Genomic DNA, 25,793 nt, shown 5'->3' with positions numbered 1-25,793 from the left:
TACAAAAACTACCCAGCTATGAGTGGTTTTCTGTAAACTGTTGGTGATTGCTCACTAGAGCTATTCATTAAATATTGAAAAGTGATATATAATTGATAGAAACATAATTTTTCATTAAAATATGTGAAGAAATCCCCTTGTTACCACTTTGATGAATTCACCTGCCATATATTATGGGACAGAATATTTGAATTCTATGCAGTTTTCTGTAATATTGTTGCAGTTAATTCAGTATATATGCAAAAGAAGCAGTCGTTACGCTTCACTAATACTATTAGTCTCTGATATTTCCTACTTGGTCACTCTTCAGAGTCTCACCATAATCCACACAACTATTTAAGATACAGCAAGGTGTAGGCAGGTGGCAAGTTAAGATATTTCTCTTTGGTTCCTAGAATCAGGCAGACCCTGCCACATTCACAAAAGGGAAAGTGCCATCTTCTCTTCAGGAAAAATCCTCCATAAAATGAACGATGTACTAAACCCAAATATGCCCCCATAGCCACAAATTACATGTCAGGAAGTGCTGCCTTGTCCAGCGCAAATTACAAGCCAAGCAGTGGCATCTTGCCCTTGTGCAAAGCAGTAGCTTTAGCATCTATTTAGCATCTATTCAGAAGCATCTGCAGGAGTGCAGCAAAACCAAAATCTGGAGGACTACAAAAAAAAAAAGTGGAGCCAAGACAGACTGTGTCTGGGTAATTAAGTTTAACGGCGTGCAGGACAGATAGGGAACACCAGGAAGGGGAGGAAAGCATCTTACATTCAAAAACTATTTTCCCTTTATTTTATTTATTTATTTAAAAAAAACATGGGGGAGGGTGTCACTTCATATTTAAAGTTGTCCTTTGGTGAGTTAAATACAATGACAAAAGTGGTTGTCTCCATCTCACTAATGTTGTAGCTGTTCTAACCTGCATATTCCTTCCAGCACTTCTATAAGGTGTCAGCTCTTTGTACAGTAGAATTTCCATCTGGGTGGCATCAAGCCTCTACTGTAAGTGTCTAACAACAAGCTGATGTGATTACCCAAATCATCAGCATCTGGAACATCCAAAAAGCTGTCATTTCCAAGACATTCTCTGTACTACAGTACCACTTCAGCTTCCAAGGATTTCTTCTGACATCATATTCAAAAGTCTGATAGATTACACAATGAAACACAGGTAACTGTACCATGAAGGGAACGGAGAACCATCTTTCTGCGACTAAAAAGTCATTATATTTATTGAACCAGAAGTTAGTACAACTGTATAATAATTGTACGTATGAGACTAAGGGTAAGGGAGAAAGCTTGAATTAAGCACTTGCTTGACAAGCGTTTTTGTCCTGAGTGAAGCTGGAAAAAATACTTATCTGTAGATCTAGCATATTCTTCTATTGAGGTTTGGGATATATAACCTAAAAACTCAGTATTTGGGTGAATTACATAGATGCATGATAACCCTAGAGAATATACCTCATTTTTAAATGCTGCCATCTCAGCATGTAGTTTCTCAGGTCTGTAATATGCCGAGCCATCATGGACTGCAAATCTTACATCTGTCTGTCTTCCATCTATGTTCATCACACTGAAGACAATGATATCACTAAGCTTAGCAGGTAACATTTTTCCTAGTAATTCCTTGAACTGGCCATGTCTTGTTTTGCCATGTTTGTCTCTCCTTATGAACTCCTCTGCTGTGACATCTGAGTTTGGGATTTAAAAAGAGATAAACATGAAATACTGAGAGTCCATAGGTTAATTTCTCAATTTATTTCTTATTTTGCAATATGGAAACATACAGGAAAGTGCCCTACCGTGATAAATCAAGTATTGATATAATGATACCTACATCACATAATTATTCAGTTATAGAGGCAGCTATATATATAAACTATCACCAGCAAATGAAACTAACCTGAAAGACGCACAGTGGCTGAGTTTTTTATGGCTTCATTTTCCAGCTCTTTGACATGGATTCGTACTGTAGATATAACATCAGGACAAACTCCATCAGAAACTCTAACTTTCAAGTTGTATATTCCTTGGGAAGTGTTATCCACCATCATCAAAGAACCAGTCTTCTGATTTAATCTGAAAGACCTAGACATAAATCTTCAATTAGAAACCTTAATAAATTAAAATTGAGCACTTTATTCATTAACGTAATTCAGGAGGCCTTAAATGTTACTATGAAGGTTATAGGTTCAAAACTTACACAAATTAGTAAACAGCCTCAGAAAAGCACCAGAAACATCTTAATTCAGTAATTACTATCTGCAGAGCTTATACAAAGATATTTCTGCCACTCCCAAATCCCCACACTTTCCCGAAGTTGAATAAAAGCAGTGTGTAGTTGAACCACGGAGTTCAACGTTGTCATCACGGGCAGGTCTATGAGGTAAGTACTAAAAAAGTGATAAAACTACACAAAGTCGTTACAGATGCTCATCTACCCATCTGGAACACGATAAGGACTGGATGAAATCTCTGATATCATCTTAATTTGCCACCTCACAGGGACAATAATCAGTAATTATGGAAATATTCCATGACCACTATTATGGAACAGTAACCTCTTAATATGGGAATAGGTCCAGGGGCTGCCGATGGACAGAAAGTCAGTCTAATTTGGGGCTGCCTAAAGCTTTTGAATTCTTATTCACAGCAGAAACAAAAAAAAATTAATTTTCAAACCCATTTTCTGCATTTCAAACAGCATACAATTATGCTATATGCCATCTCAACTTTACGATATGAACAAATAATGTATAAGTAGGCATTAAGGATCCAATTCAACATTTCAGTTAACAGAAGACACTCCACTAATCTGAGTCATGGTTTTCGCATGCAATTGTAAATTTAGCCATCAAAGGAGACCACCAAATTCCCTTCCACTTTAGATGAAATGATTCCACTCTGCCCTTTTAAATTTGGGATTTGTATTCCATCAACTCTAACATTTGAGAGCAAGTATTAAAAACTCTATTTTTAAATTGCATCTTACAGAATGTACATTTTTAAATAAAACAGTGATGACATCTGACTAAAAAATCAGCATTATGGTTGATCCTGCAATCTCTTGGAAAAAAAAATTTAATGCATTAATTTCTTAATACCTAGCTACCCAAGTAAAAAAGAAAAAGAGCATTCAGAAGGTACACTCCTTAGTACACTCAATGACTTTGGCTTTATGCAAAACATGAACACAGAGAAATACATGGTGAGTAAAATAATTACAGAAGCATAAATATCACTCATTTTGACACAAATACAATCCTCACTTGAGCAGTTTTCCTTCAATGAGAAATGTTTTATTGTCCCAGTCATCTTGATCTGGTGCAAACACTTCCCCAAGCACTGTTGTTGACCATTTTCCTGTTGAGATAAATTATAATAAATCTGCATTTAATTTTTGCTTTTCAGTGCATTTTATATTCTGCTGCATTCATTACTACATCTGTTATTTTCAGATTCCTGCTCAATTTGGTGATGGTTATGATCCAGGATCCTTAAAATAATATATAGCTTGTCATACGATTTCTGCCAGTTCTGAAAATGTGAGTACACTATGGATGTCACAAGAAAGAAGTAAAGCTGAAAATAACACAATACAATTACAGAATGATACATAAATAGAACTCTATATAAATTTACCAGACAAAAAAAAAAAGTCACCACGTCAGGAATTAATCCCCGTATGTTTCACTGCTACTCTTATTATTTCAAACAGCACACAAATGGAATCCAGTGAAAGAAGGAGAGCATCTTGTGGGATGCAGCTGGTAGATAAGGACATGGCTAAGAAAAGGAAATGGGCAAGAAGCCACAAAGCTGTGCCAGTTCTTGGCCCTTTTTTCAAACCCCTGTGGGCTGTCACAGAAGTGGAACACCCAAGCAACTGTTCTAGATAGCAAAAGGAGCAACTCCAAGGAAGGAGACCTTTGAACGTCACAGCCAAGATCCAGCAACATGGGAAATTTTTAAGATTCATATCTGGAGCCAATCCACCCGAGAAAGTTCATTCTCTCATTTCTATGGTAGGATCTGGTCACATCTTTTTCTAGCTTAGGTATACTGAATTCCACAAAAATAACTCACTGCAAAATACCTCCCACAGATCAACATGTCTAATATTTATCAGAAATTCTACTATTGCAATGATAACTTAGATACAGCCAAGTCTATGGAATTCCCCAAGAATGGAATATCTGGGGAAAGGCATAATAAGCCATGCTTAACAAGGGCCACCAGGACTAGTTTAAGGTCAAGTTTTACAGGTAATTTCAGGAAAAACACAGTAACAGAAATCCAAGACAAGCTTTAGAAAATATTATTAAACTACTCATCCTCTGCTAAACCACTCTGATGAGAAAACATACAACATTCATGTAACGGATGCATTTGCTCTGCTCTCTCCCCCTATAACATTAAACCTCATAGTACTGAGGCTGCTATCACAGAGCAGCTCTCCTGATAGTACTTCTTGAAGTATGTACTGCACATCACTCAAGAACACTTCTAGAACAGCATCTTTTTTTTTCTCCCAGTTCAAAGACTACATGTTCTAGAAAGCAGTCATTTACTGCACCCCAAACATTATATTCTTTTCCTAAAAAAGCACTGACACAGCTTTTTCTTAGACCCCTTCTTGCCAGCAGAAAACCTCCCTGTGCAAGATTTCTGTCCTGTTCTGCCACACAGTGGCTGTCACAGCAGAGGTGGGACTGATCTACAGTTACTGGGTAGGGCTCATCTATGAACCTCTGTTTCTCCCAACTGCTTCAGTTCTGCCATTCCCATCAGATCTCTCAGCATCAGATACTTTCCATACCATGCATCATGCACACACAAAACCCCTTTCCTCTGTGCGAGTGAAAAACTAGTGGACAGAAAACAGTTTTTATCACTTTATGAAAATACTGCTTTTTCTGTAAGTGCATTATATACTTGTTTGCAGCTAACAGTTTTTTGGTAGGTGATCTTTTACACACTAGGGTCTGAGCTTTGCAAATATACTTTACTCATTCACATCATTTAGTAGTTTATAGAACTGTAGTTTCAGTTTTGAAATACGTAAACTATTAAAAAAAATAATTAAGAACTGCAAGAGCAAAATCATGTGTAAAACTGTGCTATATTCATGGATCTGATATAATATCCAGATAGTACTTACCTTTGTAACTGTACACATAGACCTCCTTATGGCCAGATTCATGGCAGTTGTCATTTTCATCACCAATTGTTATAGTTAGGGTGTTTGTAGAGCTCATAGCTGGAATCCCACTATCTGTTATAACTATTGGCAGATGAAACACCTTCTGCTTTTCTCTGTCAAAGGACCTCAAAGCAGTTATAGTTGCTGTGTTATTTCTGTTGTCAGTAAGAGAAAAATCCAAAGAATTCTGATAATCTGGTGGCAATGAAAATGTGAAAGGTGGCCCGTTTTCCTCACTGTCCGGATCAAATGCATGAAGCAGCTTTGATGTATGGTTCATATACACAATTTCAGGCCTCAGCATGTTTTCCCAAACTACAGGCGTGTATGGTGCCTCAAACCTTGGTCCATTGTCATTAACATCAAGCAAGTTAATCAAAACTGTAATGCTTCCAGTGTGGGCAGGTGTCCCTTGATCTGAAGCTTGTACAATTAAACTGTATTTTTGAATGGCTTCACGATCTAGTGTATTTGCCACAACGACATGACCATATTGGTCAACTGCAAACTGTCTGATAGGATCTGAATCTGACTTTATAGAATATATAATGTTCCCATTCAAACCAGAATCCTTGTCTGTAGCTCTCACTGTGGCTACTGTAGCACCTACAGGCGTGTTTTCAAAGACAGGGCTTGCCTCAATAAACTGAGAAAGGAAAACTGGGCTATGATCATTAGAGTCTTCAACTTCAATCAGGCATACTGCAATACTAGAAAAATCAAGATCTTCTACTGTAATAGTAAGATTAAACTGCCTTTCATGTGCATTCTCAAAATCCAATTCTTTTTTCAGTCGAATGGTGGCACATTGCCATTCTTTGTCACTCTCAATATAAAACTTCTGGTCTGGGTCTCCACCGATGATACTGAATATTAAGTCAGCATTTTCCCCAACATCTGCATCTGTAGCACACACTTGCAGAACTTCTGAGTCGATGGCACTGTTTTCAGACATTACTGCCTGCCACATCTTTTTTGTGAATTTAGGTACTTGATCATTGACATCTGCAATCCAGATAGTGGCAGTGCCAGTTCCTGTTAGCCCTCCCCCATCCCTTGCTTCAACAGTAAGAAAGTAATTTTCAGTCCTTTCTCTGTCTAGCATTCCCCCCGCTACATGGATTGTACCAGTATTGGCATCGATATTGAACATGTCAGTACCAAACTCATTTTTTACATTCTCTGTTATCCTGTAAGTCAGGACAGCATTAAGACCTACATTTGGATCATCCCGATCAACTGCACCCATTTCCATGACTAATGTGTCTGCAGGAGAATTTTCAAAGACATTCCCTTTGCAATCATCAGGCATGCATGTGAACATGGGTGCATTGTCATTTACATCCCACACATTAATAATTACATCAGCAAATCCTGTAAGTCCTGTTCCACCTTCATCAGTAGCCAATACAACAAATCTCCACAGTGCTCTCTCTTCCCGATCCAGCATCTTGTGAGAGTAAATGCTGCCTGTTTTCTCGTCTATTGTGAAAATATCTGTTGCACCATGCCCATGCAATGAGTATCTCAAATCTCCTTCATCCACATTACTATCAGGATCATTTGCCATAACCTACAGAAGTTTTGAAAAAAAAGACATAGAAATTACAAAATATGCAATGATTGCATTATACCCTATGTGCTGCTATAGTCTAAAGGAGTCCAAGCAAAAGAATATCACATGCAATTAATATGTGCAGGGCAAATAAATGGCAAATGAAAGGCAGCTGAGGGACAATTCAGAGTAAGTAAATATGCTTTGCACTACAATAACAATGTAGATATTCTAACACTAAAATAATATTGTCGTACTTGTAGAGGTAATTTAAATATGCTATTCTGATAGCTATTTTTAAATGTAATTATTTGCATTTTAGGATCACAAATGATCAATCCTGCTTCTCCTACTTACTATCTTTGTAATTATTTTTCCACAAAAGTCCATTTCTCTTCTTCCACTGACAAAAAAACCCTCAGTAAAACTAAATTTCATTAATATATCTCTGCTGGATTATTGTTAACATAATTTTACCAGAGTAATCTGTGCTTTTTTACTGTAATATGATCTCTGAAACTGCATACACTACCTGAAGTACAAAGACTGGTAACCCATCCAGTTCCTCCATTATACTTCCATAGTATTCATTGATAGAGAAAACTGGAGTCTCATCATTTTTATTCAAGACATTGATGACGATAACTGCATAATCTTCCCATTTCCCATCAGAGGCCAACAAGTGAATCTCATACATTTTTGTTTCTTCATAATCCAGTGGTTGAGCAATAAAAATGGCTCCCGTTTCTGGTTCTACATCAAGTACTCCTCCTGTGTTTCCAGCTGTGATCTGATACCGTAATTTAGCATTTGTTCCTGTCAATTAACATCAAAAGACACACATTTCTTGAAGTAGATTGAAACATGGAATGTTAAGAGGAAGTACAAATCTTATGATAACTGATTTTTGGTATTAACAGTTTTGGGGTCTTTTAAAACATGCAGCTATGCCAGATTACTTACCAGCGTATTGAATTCTGGTACGTCCAATTGTAATCTGTGTCTTATTATAAAAATGTGTCTTTGAAATTAAGTATTAATTCTGCTTTTACTTATGATACCTTGAATTCTCTGAAGGATCAATATGACTGGCCAAGGCTATGGGACCAAAGAAACATTCTTATTTGCTAACATGCAGTGTGTAAGAATGAGTTATCGTAAAACACCTCATATCATAGAACCACTTTGCACTCACATTAATTTATGCACAGGCTTTACCAACAAACAGGATAATTATGTATTAAGCCAGAGGTGACAGTCCTAACAGAACTTCTCACAATTTTAGACGTAATACCAATTCCCCAATGGTTTTAGATCAAGTAAAGACTTCTAGCCTTTCTGCAAGCTCTACCTTCACATACCATTCTTCTCCTCTTTCCTTCTTTCATAGCTACATCTTTAATCATTTACTTTATTAAGAGGACAGAAATGAAGTGTCATACATCCATCACATCAGGGCCTCTGATCCAACACTACAGAGTAGATTTACACACAGCCTAAATAACAAACTAAGAATTCCTTAAGTAGGTAAATCCTTCTTCAGTACAACTTGGCCACATTTGCCTCAACCTCCTTGAGCCAGGGGGGAATTAAACACAGTCAGGATGTACTTGCGCTTCACAGCCATAATGACAGAACAGTCCTTTGGGGCTTGTGCAACAAAATATGTATGGTTTTGCCATGCAGCAAAGTCAAATTAGTAGTGCACCATGGCCAAAAGACAGAAGCCTGTACCGTTCCCTCTCTCATTTATAAGCACTGGTTATGTACTTATTTTTACATGACTTACAAATTACAGCTGAATTCCTGACTGATTTGTAGATAAAACAATATAGCTAAGACTCAACATGTGCATTTAGGAAGTCTAGATTCAAATATGAGAATGTGTACCAAAAAAAAAAAAAACCACCAACAAACCAAAACCCAACAATACAACTATACTGTCCACAGAAAGAGCAAATGAACCTCACTGAAATCAAGTCTGATTCATTCTAGTCAATGAGGACATTTTTATTGGTCCCCATTTGTAAGAAAATGGTATGATCTATAATAAATTTGTATTTGCTGGCACAGAAATTATTCCCTATCATCCCACATTAATGCATTGCCTCCTGAAATAAGAGCTGACTTATGCCTCACAGCTCCATTATGAACTAATGTTCATGCCTGATCAGTTCACTTAAAGTTTTAAAATCTGAAGACAAAAAGACATCCACCTCTCTAACACCACTAAATACGTCTTGCTGTGCTGAAATTAACTCATTAATATTTTAGACACAGCTATGAGGAATTCCAATGCTTTACCTTCATCTTCATCATTAGCACTGACTGTAATGATACTTGAGCCCACATCCTGGTCTTCATCCACATTAACTACATAGACACTCTGAGTGAAGACAGGCTTGTTATCATTCACATCGCTGATAAAAACGCGCACGTAGGCTGTGTCTAGAGAGACAAGAAACAAGACATTAAAATACTCAGCTGTGCCACTTCTGTCAGCTACAATTCCTTAAACTGTCTAGCTGCACATTAAATGAAGACGAATATGCAGACAATATAGAAACAAACCCTTAGGGTTGTGGACAATACATATACCAACATTACTCAAAAGCACTTGGACATCAAATCAGTGTCACATCCACCTTGTTTAAACAGATAACGTGTGAATAATTGATGCCTAATATGGCAATTGTATAGCTTTCAGCCGTAACTTTTTGTCCTGGAGCTACAAAAGCCAAATTTTAAGTCTTTGTTGAAGAACAGTCGTCAATTGAGAATGGGATTTTTCTATCTTGAACTTTCCTGCTTCATACTTCATAATTACTTTTGACTGAATATAGTACCATATTCAGTGCTCTGAGAAACACTTTATTACCCAAAGGTCTGCATCCTACAGATACTGGGTGCATCCTTGCTAGCTAGGAAATACTCGCCAAACTAACTGTGAAGCCATAGTTTTCCTTTAATGTCAGAACAAAAAACTTACCTGGTCATCACATAAAATATCTCTTCCAGACCTGCCACAACTGTTGCACACAGAAACAGTAGGGGAAAAAAAACAAAGCCAAAACAACAGGCACTCTTTCACAAGTGCACTTGAAAAAAGGAAATTAACATTTAACCTTGCACTTCAGAGCTTTTATTTTCAGAGACCAATCCAGGTAAAATCATGTTTGCCACAGACGTGTCTCTTACCTGAGTTTGGCTTCCCATGTTTTCCAGGTCGAGCTGATTCAGAGCCATCTACTGACTTGACTTCGAGAAGATAGGACCTCTTCTTCTCTCTATCAAACACTGAGGCAGTGTATATTGAGCCTGTCTGTGAGTCCAAGTGAAAACATGTGTAGTCTCTGCCACTGTCATGTAACAGGGAGTAAGTTATCTAAAGGATTAAAAAGAAGTTATTAACCTACACTTTCCTTTTGTTCACAACTAAATACTTAGAGAGGAGGAAGAGTCTTGTATTTGAGAACTTGATCAGGGCCAAGAAAGCTAGGTACAACTGCCAGCTTGAGCAATATAGTTTAAAGTCAATTAACTTCCTTGCATGTTGGCTGCTGATCTGTAAAGGAAATAAATTTGTCTTGTTTAATCAGTCCCTGAGTTCACTACTTCACGTTTGTACAGTGCTTGTGCAACAGCACTCAAACTCAGCTAAAGATCCCGGGTACTAATATAATAACCCCAGGAGAGCTGAATTTGAACTTGTTCGGTATCATAGACCATGTTCTAGTCTCTATTATATGTAGGTTTTTGCGCACTTGACTTCAGCTTGCACTCTTGTTCTAAGGATATAGCTACTTTTGATTTTTAAAATCAGTAACAAATACATCTACTTTTGATGTTAACTTGACATATTTTTTAAGGGCTCAGTTTTCAGTACCCCCAATGATTTACAACTCACAAAAGCTTTTAACACATCTTTCCTTCCATTAATTTATCCAATCATATTTTAGGTCTATGTAGACCTTTCCAAACCACAGCATTTTAAAGCACATTTTTCACCTGAACCACAGACTGTATAAATAAGTATTTCTTCTGTTTTCTATCTCTCACCTACTAGTTTTAGCTGGATTTTTCATATGGCAAGACAGAAACGTAATTAACTACTTTATTTGATCTCATGTTTCCCTATTAGTGATCCCTTTCCTTGGTTGAAGAATTCTAGTCTACTTAGCCATTGTTCACACAGAAGTTGTTCCATACCTTTCATCATGGAAGATGTAGGTCCCCACTTGCTTACCTCACCATTCTGACCAAGGTCAAGGTCGGTGGCAGACACCTGAATGACAAATGTCCCAATACCAGCTCCCTCTGTTACCCAGGCTTCATAAATAGATGAAGTGAAGAATGGGACATTGTCATTGACATCTAAAACATCAGAAAAGAGTGCATAAAGAGAAAACTATAAAACTTTAAAGAAAAAAATAACTACTATGATTATACTATAACACTGCTGAAGAGCTTACGCACCTGTTACATTAATGTAGACTGTAGTGAATGCTGCCAGAGGAAATGCAGCAACATTCTGTGCTCGAACCCTCAGCAGAAAGCTCTTTGTTGTTTCATAATCTAGTGGCTCAGCTACCAGGATGGAAGCAGAACCATCATGTCTGTTTGGAGTCAGGTAGAAACGAACTGGCATGTTGGTCTCCGGAACAAGTCCCTCTTCTAGGTTGTAAGTCACACGGGGATCACCAAGGGGAGAAGTTGCTTTGATTGTCTGCACAGTTCAAAAAGTTTGCATAATGAACACTTCTGTAAGCACAGCAACACTGCTAAAAGCTTTTGTGTATTAAGTCTCGCAGATCTTCAGCTCTCAACTGAAAACAGTAGTACAAGTATTTCTTGATACCACATCTTAACCCTGCCTGATACATCTCCAGGCCGGATACAGCTGCAACCAAAGGTTATCAGTCATTACATGTTTGGTTACTCATGCTTTTACCCTAAAAATGGGTATTTTGGAGTAACTTCATAAAGCTGTTTCGATTACTCATTTCAAGCAATCAAACCAAACAACTCTTAATTACTTTAAGGCAAGTAATCTCCTCAGGTAACACAGAAGCATTCAGAAAATTGGAACACCTATAGTGTAATCCAAATGGGAAGGAAATTAAATAATGGTTGCACACATATAAATTAGAGCCAAAATGCTGATTACCGTTAGCATTTCCGAAAGAAAACTGAAAGCACATCATTGGTCCCTGCGATACACAAAAACTTTTATAAAAGCTCACTGTATTTAAGCAAATAAGCAATGTTCAGCTACCCTCTAGCTTTAAAGCTATAGACAGACAAACCAGTTTGTCCCAATCTTACCAAAACTGATGCATCTCGTGTAGTATTCTCTGGAATAACAACTTCATAGCTGTCTCTTTCCCACTGTGGAGGCTGGTTTTTTGCACTGGTAATAGTTACCGCAAGTTCAACTTTACTGCTCCTATTGCCTCCATCTGTAGCAATAATCTCTCGAATTATAGATGATGTCTGTAGAGTTAAAAAGGTTTCATTACAAAGGGTTTTGATCAGGGCTCAGATGAGCTTTCCCCCCCTCCCTCAATTAAATAAATACACAAAATTAAAGGCACACTTAAAAAAACCTGCACAGAAGAACATTCAAAACTGCAGAATACTCAGTTCAGAACATGAAGTAGGTGCAACATTGCTGAAAATGCTGCTATATGCTTTAGTTAAGATTGTCAGAAAATGTTGCTATTTGTCTCAATAACCTTAGCAAATTTCACACATGCTTATAACAAAAGCAAGAAAACCCAAACACTTTGCGGAGCCCCTGGGTACTTAAGCTTACCTATCAACAGTTTTTGTTATTAGGTCTGTAGGGGTTTTAAGATTCAATAAAGATAATATATTAAAAAGATATACCTTCACCAAAGTTTTGTGTCAGAACTTAAATTTCAATATTAAAAATATCTATTAGGTATTTAAACATTGACATCTACAACAATATTTTTGTTTCAACACAAATTACAACACTGAAAACATCAAACTGCTTATGTAGGTATTTAGAAATGGCTGAAACTGGTAAATTTGGGATAATTACGTGCACTGGTTTGGTTCATTATGCCTTCACCCTCCTAAGGGATAGCTATGCTTGGTTCACCATGACTAATGTGTATCAAGTTGGGGATCTGTATGAGAAGAAAAATTTCACACTCTTTCACATTCAGGTTTGTGGTTTAATTCATTGCCTGTTAACACCTGGGCTCTTGCTCACCTGCTTATGGTCTCAGCCCTCCATTCCTTGGTATTCATATGCCAAAGCTAATGAAATAGGAAAAACAAGTCTCAGAGGCAGTGCTGTCAGCTGCTACCTTCCAGCTGAAAGCGGGGCTTGCTTAGAAGCAAGTCACAGTGAGCTAAAAGCCTTAGACACAATATTGATCCTTTAATGTGAAGCAGTAACACAAACTCATGACTTCAGTCTCTCCTATGATATACCGAGATCGCCAGCCTAAAAAGGCAGGAAGCATCATACCTGAGATATGGGTTGGTTCACAAACACCCATCCTGTAGTAGGATTAATTTGTAAAAAGTTTGGTTCTTCATTTGCTATCAAATATGTAATGGCAGCATTTGAGCTGTAGTCATCATCATGGGCTGCAACACGAAGAAAGCTGGTCCCAACTCTTGTGTCCTCTCTTAGGAAATCTAATGTCAAGAAAGGATTTCATACTGATAATTACAGTCAAATTGACCATGAACATCTTACTAAGAAATTATGAAATACTAAAGTAATAATGTATGGAAGCTGTAACTTGATCTTCCTTGGAACAACAGCCATAAATCAATCTGAGTATTTTAAAGAGCTGCTGTCACTCCAGAGCTGTGCATCACATTTGAACTTCATATTATCACATTCATAACCTGGAATTGTTATTTCTCATAAGGTACTTTTTTTTTTTTTTATGTCTTGTATTTTGGTAAGGGACTAACTGCTCTGTATTATAGAAATATACATAAATGGAATTTTAATTTATTGCATAAAACCAGAAAAAAGGACAACATTGTCAGAAACTGCTTTCTAGGATTTGCACAGTATAACTAATTGAATTACCAGTCTTCATTTTTTCACAAATATTATACCTGCCTCTGGGTGTTTACCCACAAACAGGGAGGGTTTTTTTAAGAATCAAGAAGGAAAGGTAAAACAACGAACAATGAAGAATTATGAAATCCAAATGGGAAAAGTATGCAATCATAACTTATGGCAAAAATCTATTAATCAGAAAACAAAGGATACAGTTAGCTTTCAGTGCTGCACACTCACGTTATTATTACAACTTTTCCATCTCTATGTAGTACCACAGGCTCTTGGAATAGTCAGGTAAGGAAAGAGACTGACATGGCTATTGTTTCAAGGAATTTTCCCGTAATGACACTCAGGAAAGCCTACAAGTCAAGACTGAACTTGTTACATTGCACATTCCACAGGATAACATTCCGCAATTAACTGCGGTAAGTGCATCTCTGGCTGCAATCACCTAGTTGGTCACACCATCTACTTCCAGGAAAGACAAACCCCAAAAATCTTATATATCAGGTAAGCTCACACTCAGGGCACCGAAATTCATCCAAAAATGACTCTCAATTACATTCATAGTGGGTGTTTTCAAATCTGGGATCATTGTCATTTTGGTCCAAGATGACAATATTTATCTGACACATTCCAATGAGTGGTTCCGCTGCCTGATCTGTTGCTGTCACAGTGACGGGATATTCCCTCTGTTTTTCTCGATCAAATATCTGAAGAGTTGCCAGAACTCCTGAAAATAAATTAAATACCAGAGAGCCAAATTACTATGCATTTGACAATATTCTACATTTAGATGTTTATTTGTCTGTCAATACACTGAGATACAATACAATAGGTTAAATATACCAATAATGTGAACTTCAGGTTCAAAGATCCAATCACAAGATTTACCAACTTCAACAGCTTAAATTGTACTGCTCAGGCAGATGCAAACTTCATACAATTAGACTTAAATTGAGAAAACAGAGATATTTACCAAACTGACTTTAAGAGAAGCAGTTTATAAAAAATATTTCTTGTGAAGAGCAGTAAGTACAGGGTAAAGGCATGTTTCATGTCTTTTTATCCTCCAAAATTTCAGCCTGAATTTAGTTTTCCCTTCCAAGGCTTAGTCTCTTTGCTGTTTGTAAGACTACTGTCAATTGGATAAATCATTTTATATGCCATTAGCAATGTTGCAAGGCAATGTGCACATAAAATATGTTTGTTTTTTTTAAATCCAGTTACAAAAACACAGAAGTTATTTCACACAGCAGAGCTTCCACATTTCAGGGAAAACATCAGTTCTAGTTCAGTACTGGACATGTATGAAGCTTTTAGTTTCAAGGAATATTTGTTCATACAGCTGATGGAGTTTATATTTTGTTTGCTATCAAAAAACTATATTAAAAAGCATGAAGCCTGATTTTGTTTAAGCTTTTTTTTCCATCAGTGTAACAAAGTGGTTTCTATCTGCCAGTATCAGTTCTGGTATTTGCTTTACCTGTGTCAGGATGAATACTAAATGCTGGTAGGACACCATCTCTGTGCATCAAGCCATATTTCACTACACCATTGTCTCCTTCATCAGCATCAGTAGCTTCAACCTGCAGTACAACTGTCCCTGAAGGCTGGTTTTCCAACACAGAAGCATGTTCCCGGTAATACTGACACTGAGAGTGGGAGAAAGAAAAAAAAAAAAAAAAAGAAAAATCAAGGACTCACCATGCCATTTGATTTAAAGATATACTAGAGGGGGGCAGAAAGAATTAAAAAAGATTTATCTACACTTTCATTCACATGTGCTGATGTTAATGCTTTTATCTGTACCACAATTAAATTTACATACTGCAATTGCTATTTTGCAGTTACACAAGCAACACAAAACAGGAGGCCACTGAGCATCTCCAACTAATGAAAATACTTGGAGAAAAAGTTAGTTTCTTCCCAATGTAAATATTTTCTTTTTTTGTATTAGTAAAAGTCTTATAAAAAAAGAAAACATATACTTGCCGAAAGCACACAATTGCTTTGGTCAAAAAGCAATTTCTATGCAAAGTAACCTTGTCAAGGACAGACTACTGAGAGTTTCCAAGACTGACATGAATAGCCACTGACTTTTCAAAATGTGCAACATTGCCCATCAACACTTTAGCCATTAGCCTCAAACTTGAAATTTTTAGATAACAGGTCTTTAATATGAATAAACATTCTGAAAATACATTTAAGCATTTATTTTTTACAGTACTTTACAAATTAAGCTGAAATACTTTAATTCTTTCTTTCATCAGTTCTAGACACACAACCATCAAAAGAAGCCTGTGCAATTTAAAGAGCTATTTTGGAATACTGTGGAACAAGTCCACTGCATAGATAGCTATACCTATCGATTCCTCCTCACATCTGCTACACTGAACCTCCACAAGTTATTCACTCAACCTCATCTTCTAAAATGCCAGAGATGAGATGTGATTCAGGGAAAAGGCAGTGCTCACAGGAACTGTTCTGCCACAAGAGGAGAATAAATCCTGTAAGTCTTAGGAGAGGGATGGAAAAGATGAAGAAGACAGCGGCATCAGGACTCAAAGCGAGATGGAAGTGGACCACTTCTTGAATAGCTCATCTGCTGCATCACTCACACTGACAACACAGTCTTAAACATTTACCACACAGTCTAATACAAATGACCGAGCCTCATTATAATTTACCTTCTGAAAGACAGGTTTGTTATTGTTGACATCATCAATCTTCACAACAACCTGGGCAGTACTTGTAAGAGAATGGGGCCCTCCAGAGGCGTTATCATCAGTAGCTGTGACATTAAGTACATACTCTGTCCCCTGCAGCTTAGGAAACGGACTTGAACGAAGTCTAACTAGCCCTGTAAAAACAATGTGTTTTTTATTTTTTTTTACTACATTAACCAATTACTCTTGCTCTTCTCACTAGTAAGCATCACAACAAACGATTCTCATTTACCGATTCACCAATGAACCACAAGGCTGCTACAGTGTAATATAACAATGGTATTTTTACTGCAGTCTGATATTAAAAAAAAATTAAGCACAACAGGCTTGTCTGCAGACATGTCTATAGAGCTAAATGAGACAACAGCTACAACTCAGGTGACCTGTGCACGCTAGCTTTCATGGATCTGCTGCAGGAAAAACCAAACAATTAACAAAAAAATCCAGAGAAACATTGTGGCAGACTTCTGTTGCACCTGCACCTGCCACACCAGTAAGCCCAGCCATGTTCCTGTATCATTATTGGCACAAAGCACGTGTCGCCCTGTTAACCACACCAGCATTTAGCTATATAGGCATATCCTCAGAAACGTGTATTTTGCTACTCTCCCAAGTCACACAAATGATACACAGTACTCAATGGGACATAAAGGCACTGTCAGAGAAAGATGTATGAAAGATTTGCTACAAAAGCAAAAGAAATTACAGCTGAGACCCTGCAGTAAGAAGCTGCCATTCTTTTGCTCCATCATCCATCAATCACCTCTGTTATTCAGCAGGCACAATAGCAACTGTCATTACAACAGAGTACTGTCACAGCATCAGTGTCACTCAGTTTGCTTGCAAATGTATTGTTTTAGCTGCAGCACTTATTTTTGACACATGTCTGCTTTACCTTGGCATTTCTGCGACAAGGGGGTACAGATTATTCCCCTGACATTGTTTCTGAAAAGAAACTGCTGCAAGTCGCTGTATAAACCTTTATGGGTTTATTAAGCCACAAAACCCCAACAGTGTTGTAAAAAAAAAATATGCTCATGTTTCTAAAATTAAGTTTCAAAGACTATAAAAATTAACAGATTAAAAAAGTATGAAAGTACATATACATAATTATCTATAATACTACTATGGAGCTAATCCTAAGAGATGCCATCAATCAAATCAAGCACTTTCAATAAAGATTTTTCAGAAGCATCAGGTATACTACCCCTGTGGCAATTAGACACTTTTCAAACCATTGCTCCTCTTCAGGTGCCAAAGTATCTTTAGAAATTTAACTCCTGCAACTTACAATTCTGTTTATAAGTCAGAAGGGATAAAAGGAGCTCTCAAATTCAGAATCACGTTTCAACACTTGCAAGTTACCTGCAGATCATATTTTTGGCAACATTTCAGAATCTGACATTAATATTGAAAAAACATGATTTGCATTTAAACTAAAACTTCATGCTAAGTGAACTCTATGAAATGAAGAGAAAGAATAACAGGTTGGCTTACTCCTTCCTATATATTCAATGATTGAGCTTTGAAAAATTTAAGTTCAGATTTTGATTGCAGTTCACGACAGGTTAAATATAGTTCAACTGAAATTAAGTTACTTCAGTCCTTCAATGGCACTTCAATTTGGTTGCTTGTCTCTGTCCCAAAACACCCCCTTTTGTTTTTTCAAGCAATCAACAGCATACAAATCCTATTAATTTAAAGGGGTACATCAGCCTACTCTGATGTGTGTTGGTGGATTGTTTATTTATTTTTTATTTTTTTTTGGAGAGAACATCAATGTTGTGGGATTTTTCTTTTGGGGATTTAAAAACATGTAACTGCTGAAAAGAGTTTTAGAAGATGTAAAACCTGGTATTTCAGAACAAATTACTTAAACAACAAAGTATTCACACTTTTTTTTTTCATCATGCATGCAGTATTCTTGGCTAAGTAAGATTGGTCATGTGAATTATTTTGTCCTTAAATGAAAAATATACTTAGCTCATATTTTATATACTTTTGCCTTCACTGTAACGAAACAGTGGTAACCTCATTCTGCCTACGAATGCATCATTTTGTGTCAGTAAATAAGTAAACTCAGCTAAGAAGTCTTTGCTCACATGCATAATCAGGACATAGACATAAATAAGCATAGGAAAAAAAAAAATAAAACCCTCATCTGAAAACCCAAATGTCCACTTCAGTTAAAACCAAATTATTGAAAAAGATGCACAAAGAAAACTATTCCAGTCAGAACTGTCACCCTATAGCTTTTTCTCCTAACGCAGCTATTTGATTACTGACAGTATTTTTGGCTAACTTCAGCAGGTGGATGTCGAGGTTGGAGAGCACCTACAGGCCTTGCACACTCTTCCTCTTGCTCCCTGGGTTTGGCTGCCCGTGTTCAAGGCCAGCTCTGACACCATGCTGCTGGCTAATCTTGGATCAGACAGTTGGTTGTCACAAGCCTTGTCTGTGGCCTCTGGCCCATGTCCCAGGAGCTGCGTTTAAGCTCAGGTCCTCTCCTGAGCTCCCCGGGGGTGTGCTGTACCTGGCTGCGCATCTTGCTCACCCTGACGCTGCCCTGCTGACTTGCTTTCCCGCTTGATCCGAGACCCACCTCCTCATTGCGCATTTGTCTGGTGACCACTGGGTTTGTTTGGTGACCACTGGACTGTTGGATGAACCACGTTTATAGCAGGGGATGTCCTAGCCTGGGATGGCGGTCTGTGGCTGTGAGGTCCCTGCCCCTGCCTGCCTTGACTCCCATTTCACCTTACCCTGCAGAGCAGCCCTTTCTTGCTGCAACTTTGAAACTAGTTTCCTAGATTAAATGTTATTCAGATCCTTGTTTGACATTTTGGAATGTCACATCTTTATCAATAATAATAGACAGTAATGTAATAGAGAATGTTAAGTTACCTGTTATCTACAATAATGCTCTCTATTAAGTTACTGACCAAAAGCAAACAACAAACAAGATACATCAATTATACAAAGCTTTTAGGAAAATGATACAATTTTTTTAACATTACAAGAGAGACTAGAACAATCATATCTTTTTCCTATACTACTTTTAAATAGGTTAATATTAGCTTCAAAAATAGCATATGCTATCCAATTTTTATAACTGCTACCTAATAAAGACCAAATTCAAGCTGCATCACGTCAGAATCAGCATTATGCCTGCAGTAGCAAAGAGCTAATATATTATTACCTTTCTTAGGGTCAATAACAAAGTTTCCTTTTTGATTCCCAGACAGAATATCGTATGTCACACCATCTCCATCAGGGTCAACAGCATTAACTGTAGCAACCAGTGTGTTTGGGCCTGCATCTTCAGAAACAAAACTCCTATAGCTGTCAAAAGAAATTACAACACCACATTTATGAATTTAGACAGGAAATAATATATGCAGAACTCCACTTCACAACACCTACTGACTACCTGTACAAAGGGTACAGCAGAGACTTGCAATCCACCAATACAACTGCACTGATAAGCTGCTGCTTTGCTAACCAGTGAAATGATAATGTTGCTGGTCTATCCAACCATCCACGCCTTTCTGTTGCTGCCTCCCAGACTGCCATTGCAAACTCTCAGCAGTACTGAAGCTTTGAAGCTTAGCTTTGCAACAAGACCTGCACTAAATGCAGAATTCTTTTTTTTTTTACTTTATAAAAATGAGTTGCATGATTCACAGAACCAAAGCAAACATTTGCTAAGTTAAAGCACTGCTTGTTATAGCACTTTCTGACACAAGCACTCCAAATGCTTTCAGTGTAGTCTGTACCAGCATGACTAAGATGAGAACCAGATCTGGAGGATATGTGCATAAAGTCAGTTTTACAAAAATCTCTTCTCAAGTCCAGGCACATTACTGACATTGTAAGCTCTTAAGAGGCATTATCAGCCTGAGCTTAATGCTCTCTGGAGTAGAAAAGCCCCCTGCTTTAGCAAAGTCCTAAATATTTATTATTTTATCTGACTGGATTGAGCACAGGCCAGACTAAGCATGCTACAGACCTGTCCACAGTAGATATCCCAAAGCTCAGCCACATGAATGAAGTACAACTGGCTGCAGCAAACAACGTAGATAAAATAGATGTATGTATAACCATATGTATATATAATTACTGGGTTCAGAGTGCTTATGGACCCACTCTCCATACGCTGGAAATACTAAAAAATTGAAAGAAAAAGAAAATGGATGCACAGAAAACTCCTTTCACTTTTGTTGTCTAGATATGTGTGTTTTCATCAAAACCTTCATAGAAATAGCTTTTTATTCCTCCCTCAATCCAATATGCAATGAAGTAAGAGAAGTAAATTATTCTGGTTTAGCTCAGTCACAACCCTCAGGACACTGTCTTAACTCTCTATCTGGAAAGCAAATTAAAAGTAATTCTGATAATTTTGAACATGAAATACAGGGACAGAAAAGTTCAAGTCATCACAAGAGGTCTCTTAAAAAGAAGAAAGCAAAAACTGACAAAATGAAAGAGAGTGGTAACCTTAAGTATTTCACAACTGAGATAAAGAATAACCATGATGAAAGAAAGCTTGTGGGCAAGGAATGAAAAGTTTATACTGGACTGTAAATCTATTTAAAGAAAGGGCTAGAAGGACAACTTCATCATCTTAATCTGCATTAGCTTGCCATGGAAAATAACATTCATTGCAAACTTAGTCTCTCAACATGACCTAATTTACAGGTGTTCATGATTAATCTATTTCACAGAAAACTTAAGTTCTGTCTGAAATTCACCTTTGGGTTCAAGATTTTTTTCATAATGGGAATGATAAAGCAAAATCAAAGCCTGGTTAGCCTGGTTAAACAGAAACCTGAGCTAATTTGAATTCCAGGAATTCCAATGAAAATCTACACAAATATACAAAAGCAGTTTCCCTGCTATTGCATAGGAAACAGAACATCTTCTTGTGAATATTTGGTAATTTAAAATAATGTTAATTTTCATAGTATTCTTCAGTAAACTTTAAATAAAAGAGCTGGCAGGCGCTTTTTTTAAAACTATGTTTTCTACTTCCAACTTGTTAGAGACATTTACAGCACCTTTAATACTATCACTCATTTCTGATTAAAAAAATCAGGAACAAATACAAGACTAACAGATACAAATAAATATTCAATGACCCTGACCATTACAACAAATAAATAAATGAAAAACAGGCATCATCTGAAGAGTGAGAAATTTAATCTGGTTTAGTATTTGCAAATGCATAGAGATCCAGTAAGAATTTACAAAAGATCAATTTTCCAAGCCCCATCTCGTAGGAGATGTTTAGAAAAGAAAGGAGGGCACAATATTTTGAAGCCAGAGGTTAACTTTACATAAAATAAGGACTGTCAGAAAGCTTCGATATTTTGTTCAGCTAAACCACAAGCTTAGCATCACTGAAATCTCTGACTGGGTTTTGTTCTGAGCAACTTCTACTTTTAAGAGTAGAAGGCTGATGCAGAAGCTGACTGGGAATGCCATTAGTAAGCCTCTAAAACAAATGCAAGTTTGTAGTACTTTTGACATTGCTTCAGATGCTTCTGAGCCCCAGCTATGGAAGAAAAAATGCTTACTGATGCTTTAAAAGAAGGAGGGGGAAAAAAAAAGTTCAGTTTGTAGGGCATGAGACTAAGTGAGATTAAGTGAATCCGCTTATTGACATTTATCTTGTGTTTTTTACAATTCAGTGGTCATCTAGGATTCTGTCACCTAGGCATTTTTCTGTAACAATTATAAACCAGGGATGCAGACTGCTGACTCTGCCTAAGCTTAAATTACCTAATTACAAGACAAAATTCTACCATGTACTCTGGATCCAAGCTGAGGACAGTACTGAGTCGCCTGCTTTTTCTGCTTGATTTTCTCTGGTGGTGGATGGGTTTTCTTCACATGTATAGTCTTTCAGTACATATTGGCAAAAACATAAGTGCAAGATCTGTCAAAAGAGACTGTCTATATACTACTTCTAGCTAGCTACATACATAAGTCCTACTATACATTGAAAGTATCCCTAAACCTTAAAATTAAGAACCAAACTTAAAGCTGCTGGTTTTGGTTTTGGTTTTTTTTTCCTTTTTTCTACTGGTAATAAGAGAGTTTCAGAGTCAAAAGATGATCCCACATTTGTCAGTCCAACTCTCAGATTTGGTTGAACCAAAGACAGTTACTATCCTGTAACGATCAGCCTTTTGACCACAATACAAAAAGCAACAGTGAAAGACAAAGATACCAAGAGTTTTAAGAATATGTATTTACACTGTCTGGGAAAACACAGGTGCTTCATCATTCACATTTGAAACATGGATCCTAACAGTTGCTGTCCCAGTCTTCGGCTCTTCCCCTTGATCTACAGCCATAATTACAAACTCATAAAGATGGTCAGGTTGCTCATAGTCCAACCGTGTTGCTGGAAAAATAGTACCATCTGAAGTAATACTGAAGTCTTGACTCAAAGCGTAATAGAGTAATTTGGCATTCTCTTTTGAATCACAGTCAGTGGCTGTCACTATTAAAAGAGGAGAGAAAAACATTGTGTAGGCCAGAGTTTGTGAATTGGAATGTTACGTACTTTAACAACAGAATTAGTGTGTAGTATAAAACTATTTGTCTTGGTATGTGGTGCTTGAAAAAAATCATAAAACTGTGCTATATCCCCTGTGCTTGTTATTGAAGTAACCTTTAAGTCAAGTCCCTGGTTGAATTCAGCCACTAGATCTTGCCTTTGTCTGCTGGATTTAAAGAGTACTACCAAGAACATATTCTCACACCGAGATGTATATTCTCATGTCCACCTAATCTATACTACTGGCTTAAGATCACTTGGACAGATCACACCCTGTGTGATTAAAGATGAAATATTTACATATATTATTCAATTGATGCATTTTATGCGTTTGTTAGACCCTACCTATAACCTACAAAACCTATGCTAAAAGCGCAGATACCAGAACAGTAACTGACAGACTGCCATCAGTACAGGGTAAATCACTAAGAAGAACAGCAGAAGGTTATAAAATCCTATTTGCTATGGAACAGCACTTTTCTTGTAGTTTAATTTCGTTTTTCCCCCTCAAGATTTATAAAAAGATTCTGCAAGGGTTAAAGACTAATATAATGCCCTTCTGCAACTGCTTAGGTGACATAAATTCGTTGTATTGCTAGAACCTACTCATTTTTATATAAACATTTTCAAGATAAGATTTCTGTGGTTTACAAAATCAAAGTTTACATAATTTACAGAGCATCATCATTTAAAGCTTAAGTTACTGGTTACATTGGAAAGAAGCAGAGTCTTTTTCTCAATCATCCAAATAAAACCTCACATAAAACAGTTAAACCATGCAAGAGGCTTTTAATGCAAAAGAGCAGTATTCCCTACAGCAAGCCCACGTAGGACTCCTAAGACCGGCAGAGAAAGTTAGCTGATGTGTCCATAATTTCTGATTCAACATCACTCTGCAGGTTTGCTATTGTAAGCCTGCTGCTATAATACCAACCACAACTGAAGTTCTGTTACTTAAAAATCCTACAAAGAAGATTTGTTTCTTTTGTGTCCCATCCCTCAAAATTATTTGGGCTGTGACAGCAGTAAATAATTATGATCCAATTCTACAAGGTGCCATTTGCCTTCAGAGAGTTGCAACTATACCCATGCTGGGGCAGGTAATTTTGCCTTCAGAACTGAATTCTAATTAGTGGGAGAAAAAAAACCAAACTCATACTGAACGTAACAAATCATTTTAGAAGTACTAACCTTGTAGAAGCGCAGTTGTCATAGTAACTGTTTCAGGAACACCAACTTTGCTGTAAATCAACTGATGAAATTCGGGGATGCAATCATTCACATCTGTGATTACAACCAAAACCTTAATGGGAAGAGAGGAACGTTAAACAGCCAAAGTGAACAAAGGCAGTGACTTTGTTGCTTTAGAAATATCAGATGGAAAAATTAAAAATTTCGCAAAAACATTCCTGAGGTCTTCAGAAGTCATAGCACATAGGATAAGCCATTTTTCTTAAGATTTCTCTTTTCCTGCTAAGAAACATTGAAATATTAGATTCCAAAATATTTGGAATGCCAAGTCTTAGTCCCTTGCAGCAATGTTTGCTGCTTACCCTTCATCTCCATTGATTATTCCTTATTACTAATTTAAAGGAAAACGGACCATCTGCTTTCCAAGCATCCTTTTTCCCATTATCGTATCTTCTAATACTTCTGTGATTTGTAACACTAAAAATTCTACTGGCAAGCATATTATATTTTAGAGCATAAATCTCCAAGACCAAGTTCTGAATTCAATTACAGCAGCATAAATCAGACGTAGATGGAACCAATTATGGCAAAACAAGTAAGAAATACAATTCTGCTTCTAACATCTTTTGAAATGTTTTCTTATTCTTATGTCAGATATGAGTCCACAGTTGCATTGTTCACATTCCAGACAATAAGAAGTGTGTTAAATTACCCTTTATGGCACTTCATACCACTACACTTCAGACCATCTGAAGTTGGTTGAGGTATTCTGCACTACAGTGCAACGGGTAGACAGATACTCTACCTACCCTGACATAGGTTCCTATAAACTGAAAGTTGCTCTCTCTTAACTATTGAGGTTAAAGCAGGTACAAGTTAAACTACGTTTAGGCTAAATGTATTCGTAAAATCATCTCATAATCTTCTTTCAAGTCATATTGTACCACCCTTCCTATCGGAGTACAAAAAACGATCAATAGAAATTATCAGCCTCTGGTGCACTTCAGCCACTGTTTGTTACATTGACACACTGTTTCACAGTCTCTCTGTGTCCTCACACTTGCTCCTTATCATTCTGCTGCCTGTTCCTCTATAGCGTACATCTTATTTCCTGCAGCATGAACAAACTGGTATGTTGTATGGATTTCCTAGCTCAGTGAATCCTTTAATTCAAACCAGTGTAATAACTATATTTAGAAATACTGTTGCTGCTGAACAGCCTTTTAAAATGCCATGAATCATCATCTTTCAATATCTGTGAGTTTCTATTACCTACTTTCTTTACAAGTTCATTTTGTGTTCTTGATGTGAAACCAATTCTTTTCTGTTCCACCTTTGTTTTAAATATGAATAATCTCAAATATATATCATATTTCATGAAGGTTTAGAGTAAGACAAAACCTCATGTCTGGCTTGGCCACATTTGTTTCCATATCTTCCCAGATAAGGCCTAGGACCTATGATGGGATGACATATTGATCCCTCAGAAATAGCC

General features: G+C 37.0%; 1 protein-coding gene across 9 annotated transcripts in view; it reads right to left on the bottom strand.

The window, feature by feature from the left end:
* The window catches only part of LOC308053603 (neural-cadherin-like), an 83,103-nt gene that overhangs the window by 26,498 nt on the left and 30,812 nt on the right, over positions 1-25,793 (bottom strand). For all 9 annotated transcript variants that reach the window (XR_013923691.1, XR_013923692.1, XM_080365044.1 and 6 more), the window contains 17 exons: positions 24,299-24,410; positions 22,801-23,050; positions 19,742-19,884; positions 16,504-16,676; positions 15,300-15,468; positions 14,376-14,546; positions 13,259-13,431; positions 12,082-12,249; positions 11,233-11,482; positions 11,003-11,130; positions 9,955-10,141; positions 9,061-9,204; positions 7,289-7,572; positions 5,160-6,774; positions 3,268-3,361; positions 1,902-2,086; positions 1,460-1,689 (listed from right to left, as the gene is read on the bottom strand). Coding sequence is in view for 7 of the 9 variants with exons in the window: in XM_080365044.1 (XP_080221170.1) it covers positions 1,460-1,689; positions 1,902-2,086; positions 3,268-3,361; positions 5,160-6,774; positions 7,289-7,572; positions 9,061-9,204; positions 9,955-10,141; positions 11,003-11,130; positions 11,233-11,482; positions 12,082-12,249; positions 13,259-13,431; positions 14,376-14,546; positions 15,300-15,468; positions 16,504-16,676; positions 19,742-19,884; positions 22,801-23,050; positions 24,299-24,410 (4,476 nt within the window). In the remaining 2 variants the exon portion in view is untranslated. The remainder of the gene's footprint in view (positions 1-1,459; positions 1,690-1,901; positions 2,087-3,267; positions 3,362-5,159; positions 6,775-7,288; positions 7,573-9,060; positions 9,205-9,954; positions 10,142-11,002; positions 11,131-11,232; positions 11,483-12,081; positions 12,250-13,258; positions 13,432-14,375; positions 14,547-15,299; positions 15,469-16,503; positions 16,677-19,741; positions 19,885-22,800; positions 23,051-24,298; positions 24,411-25,793) is intronic.

The sequence above is a fragment of the Falco punctatus genome, assembly GCF_963210335.1.
Source record: "Falco punctatus genome assembly, chromosome: 14".
In the NCBI taxonomy this organism is placed as follows: Eukaryota; Metazoa; Chordata; class Aves; order Falconiformes; family Falconidae; genus Falco; species Falco punctatus.
The sequence above is the reverse complement of the archived record's forward strand: the minus strand, read 5'-3'. Positions and strand labels throughout refer to the sequence as shown.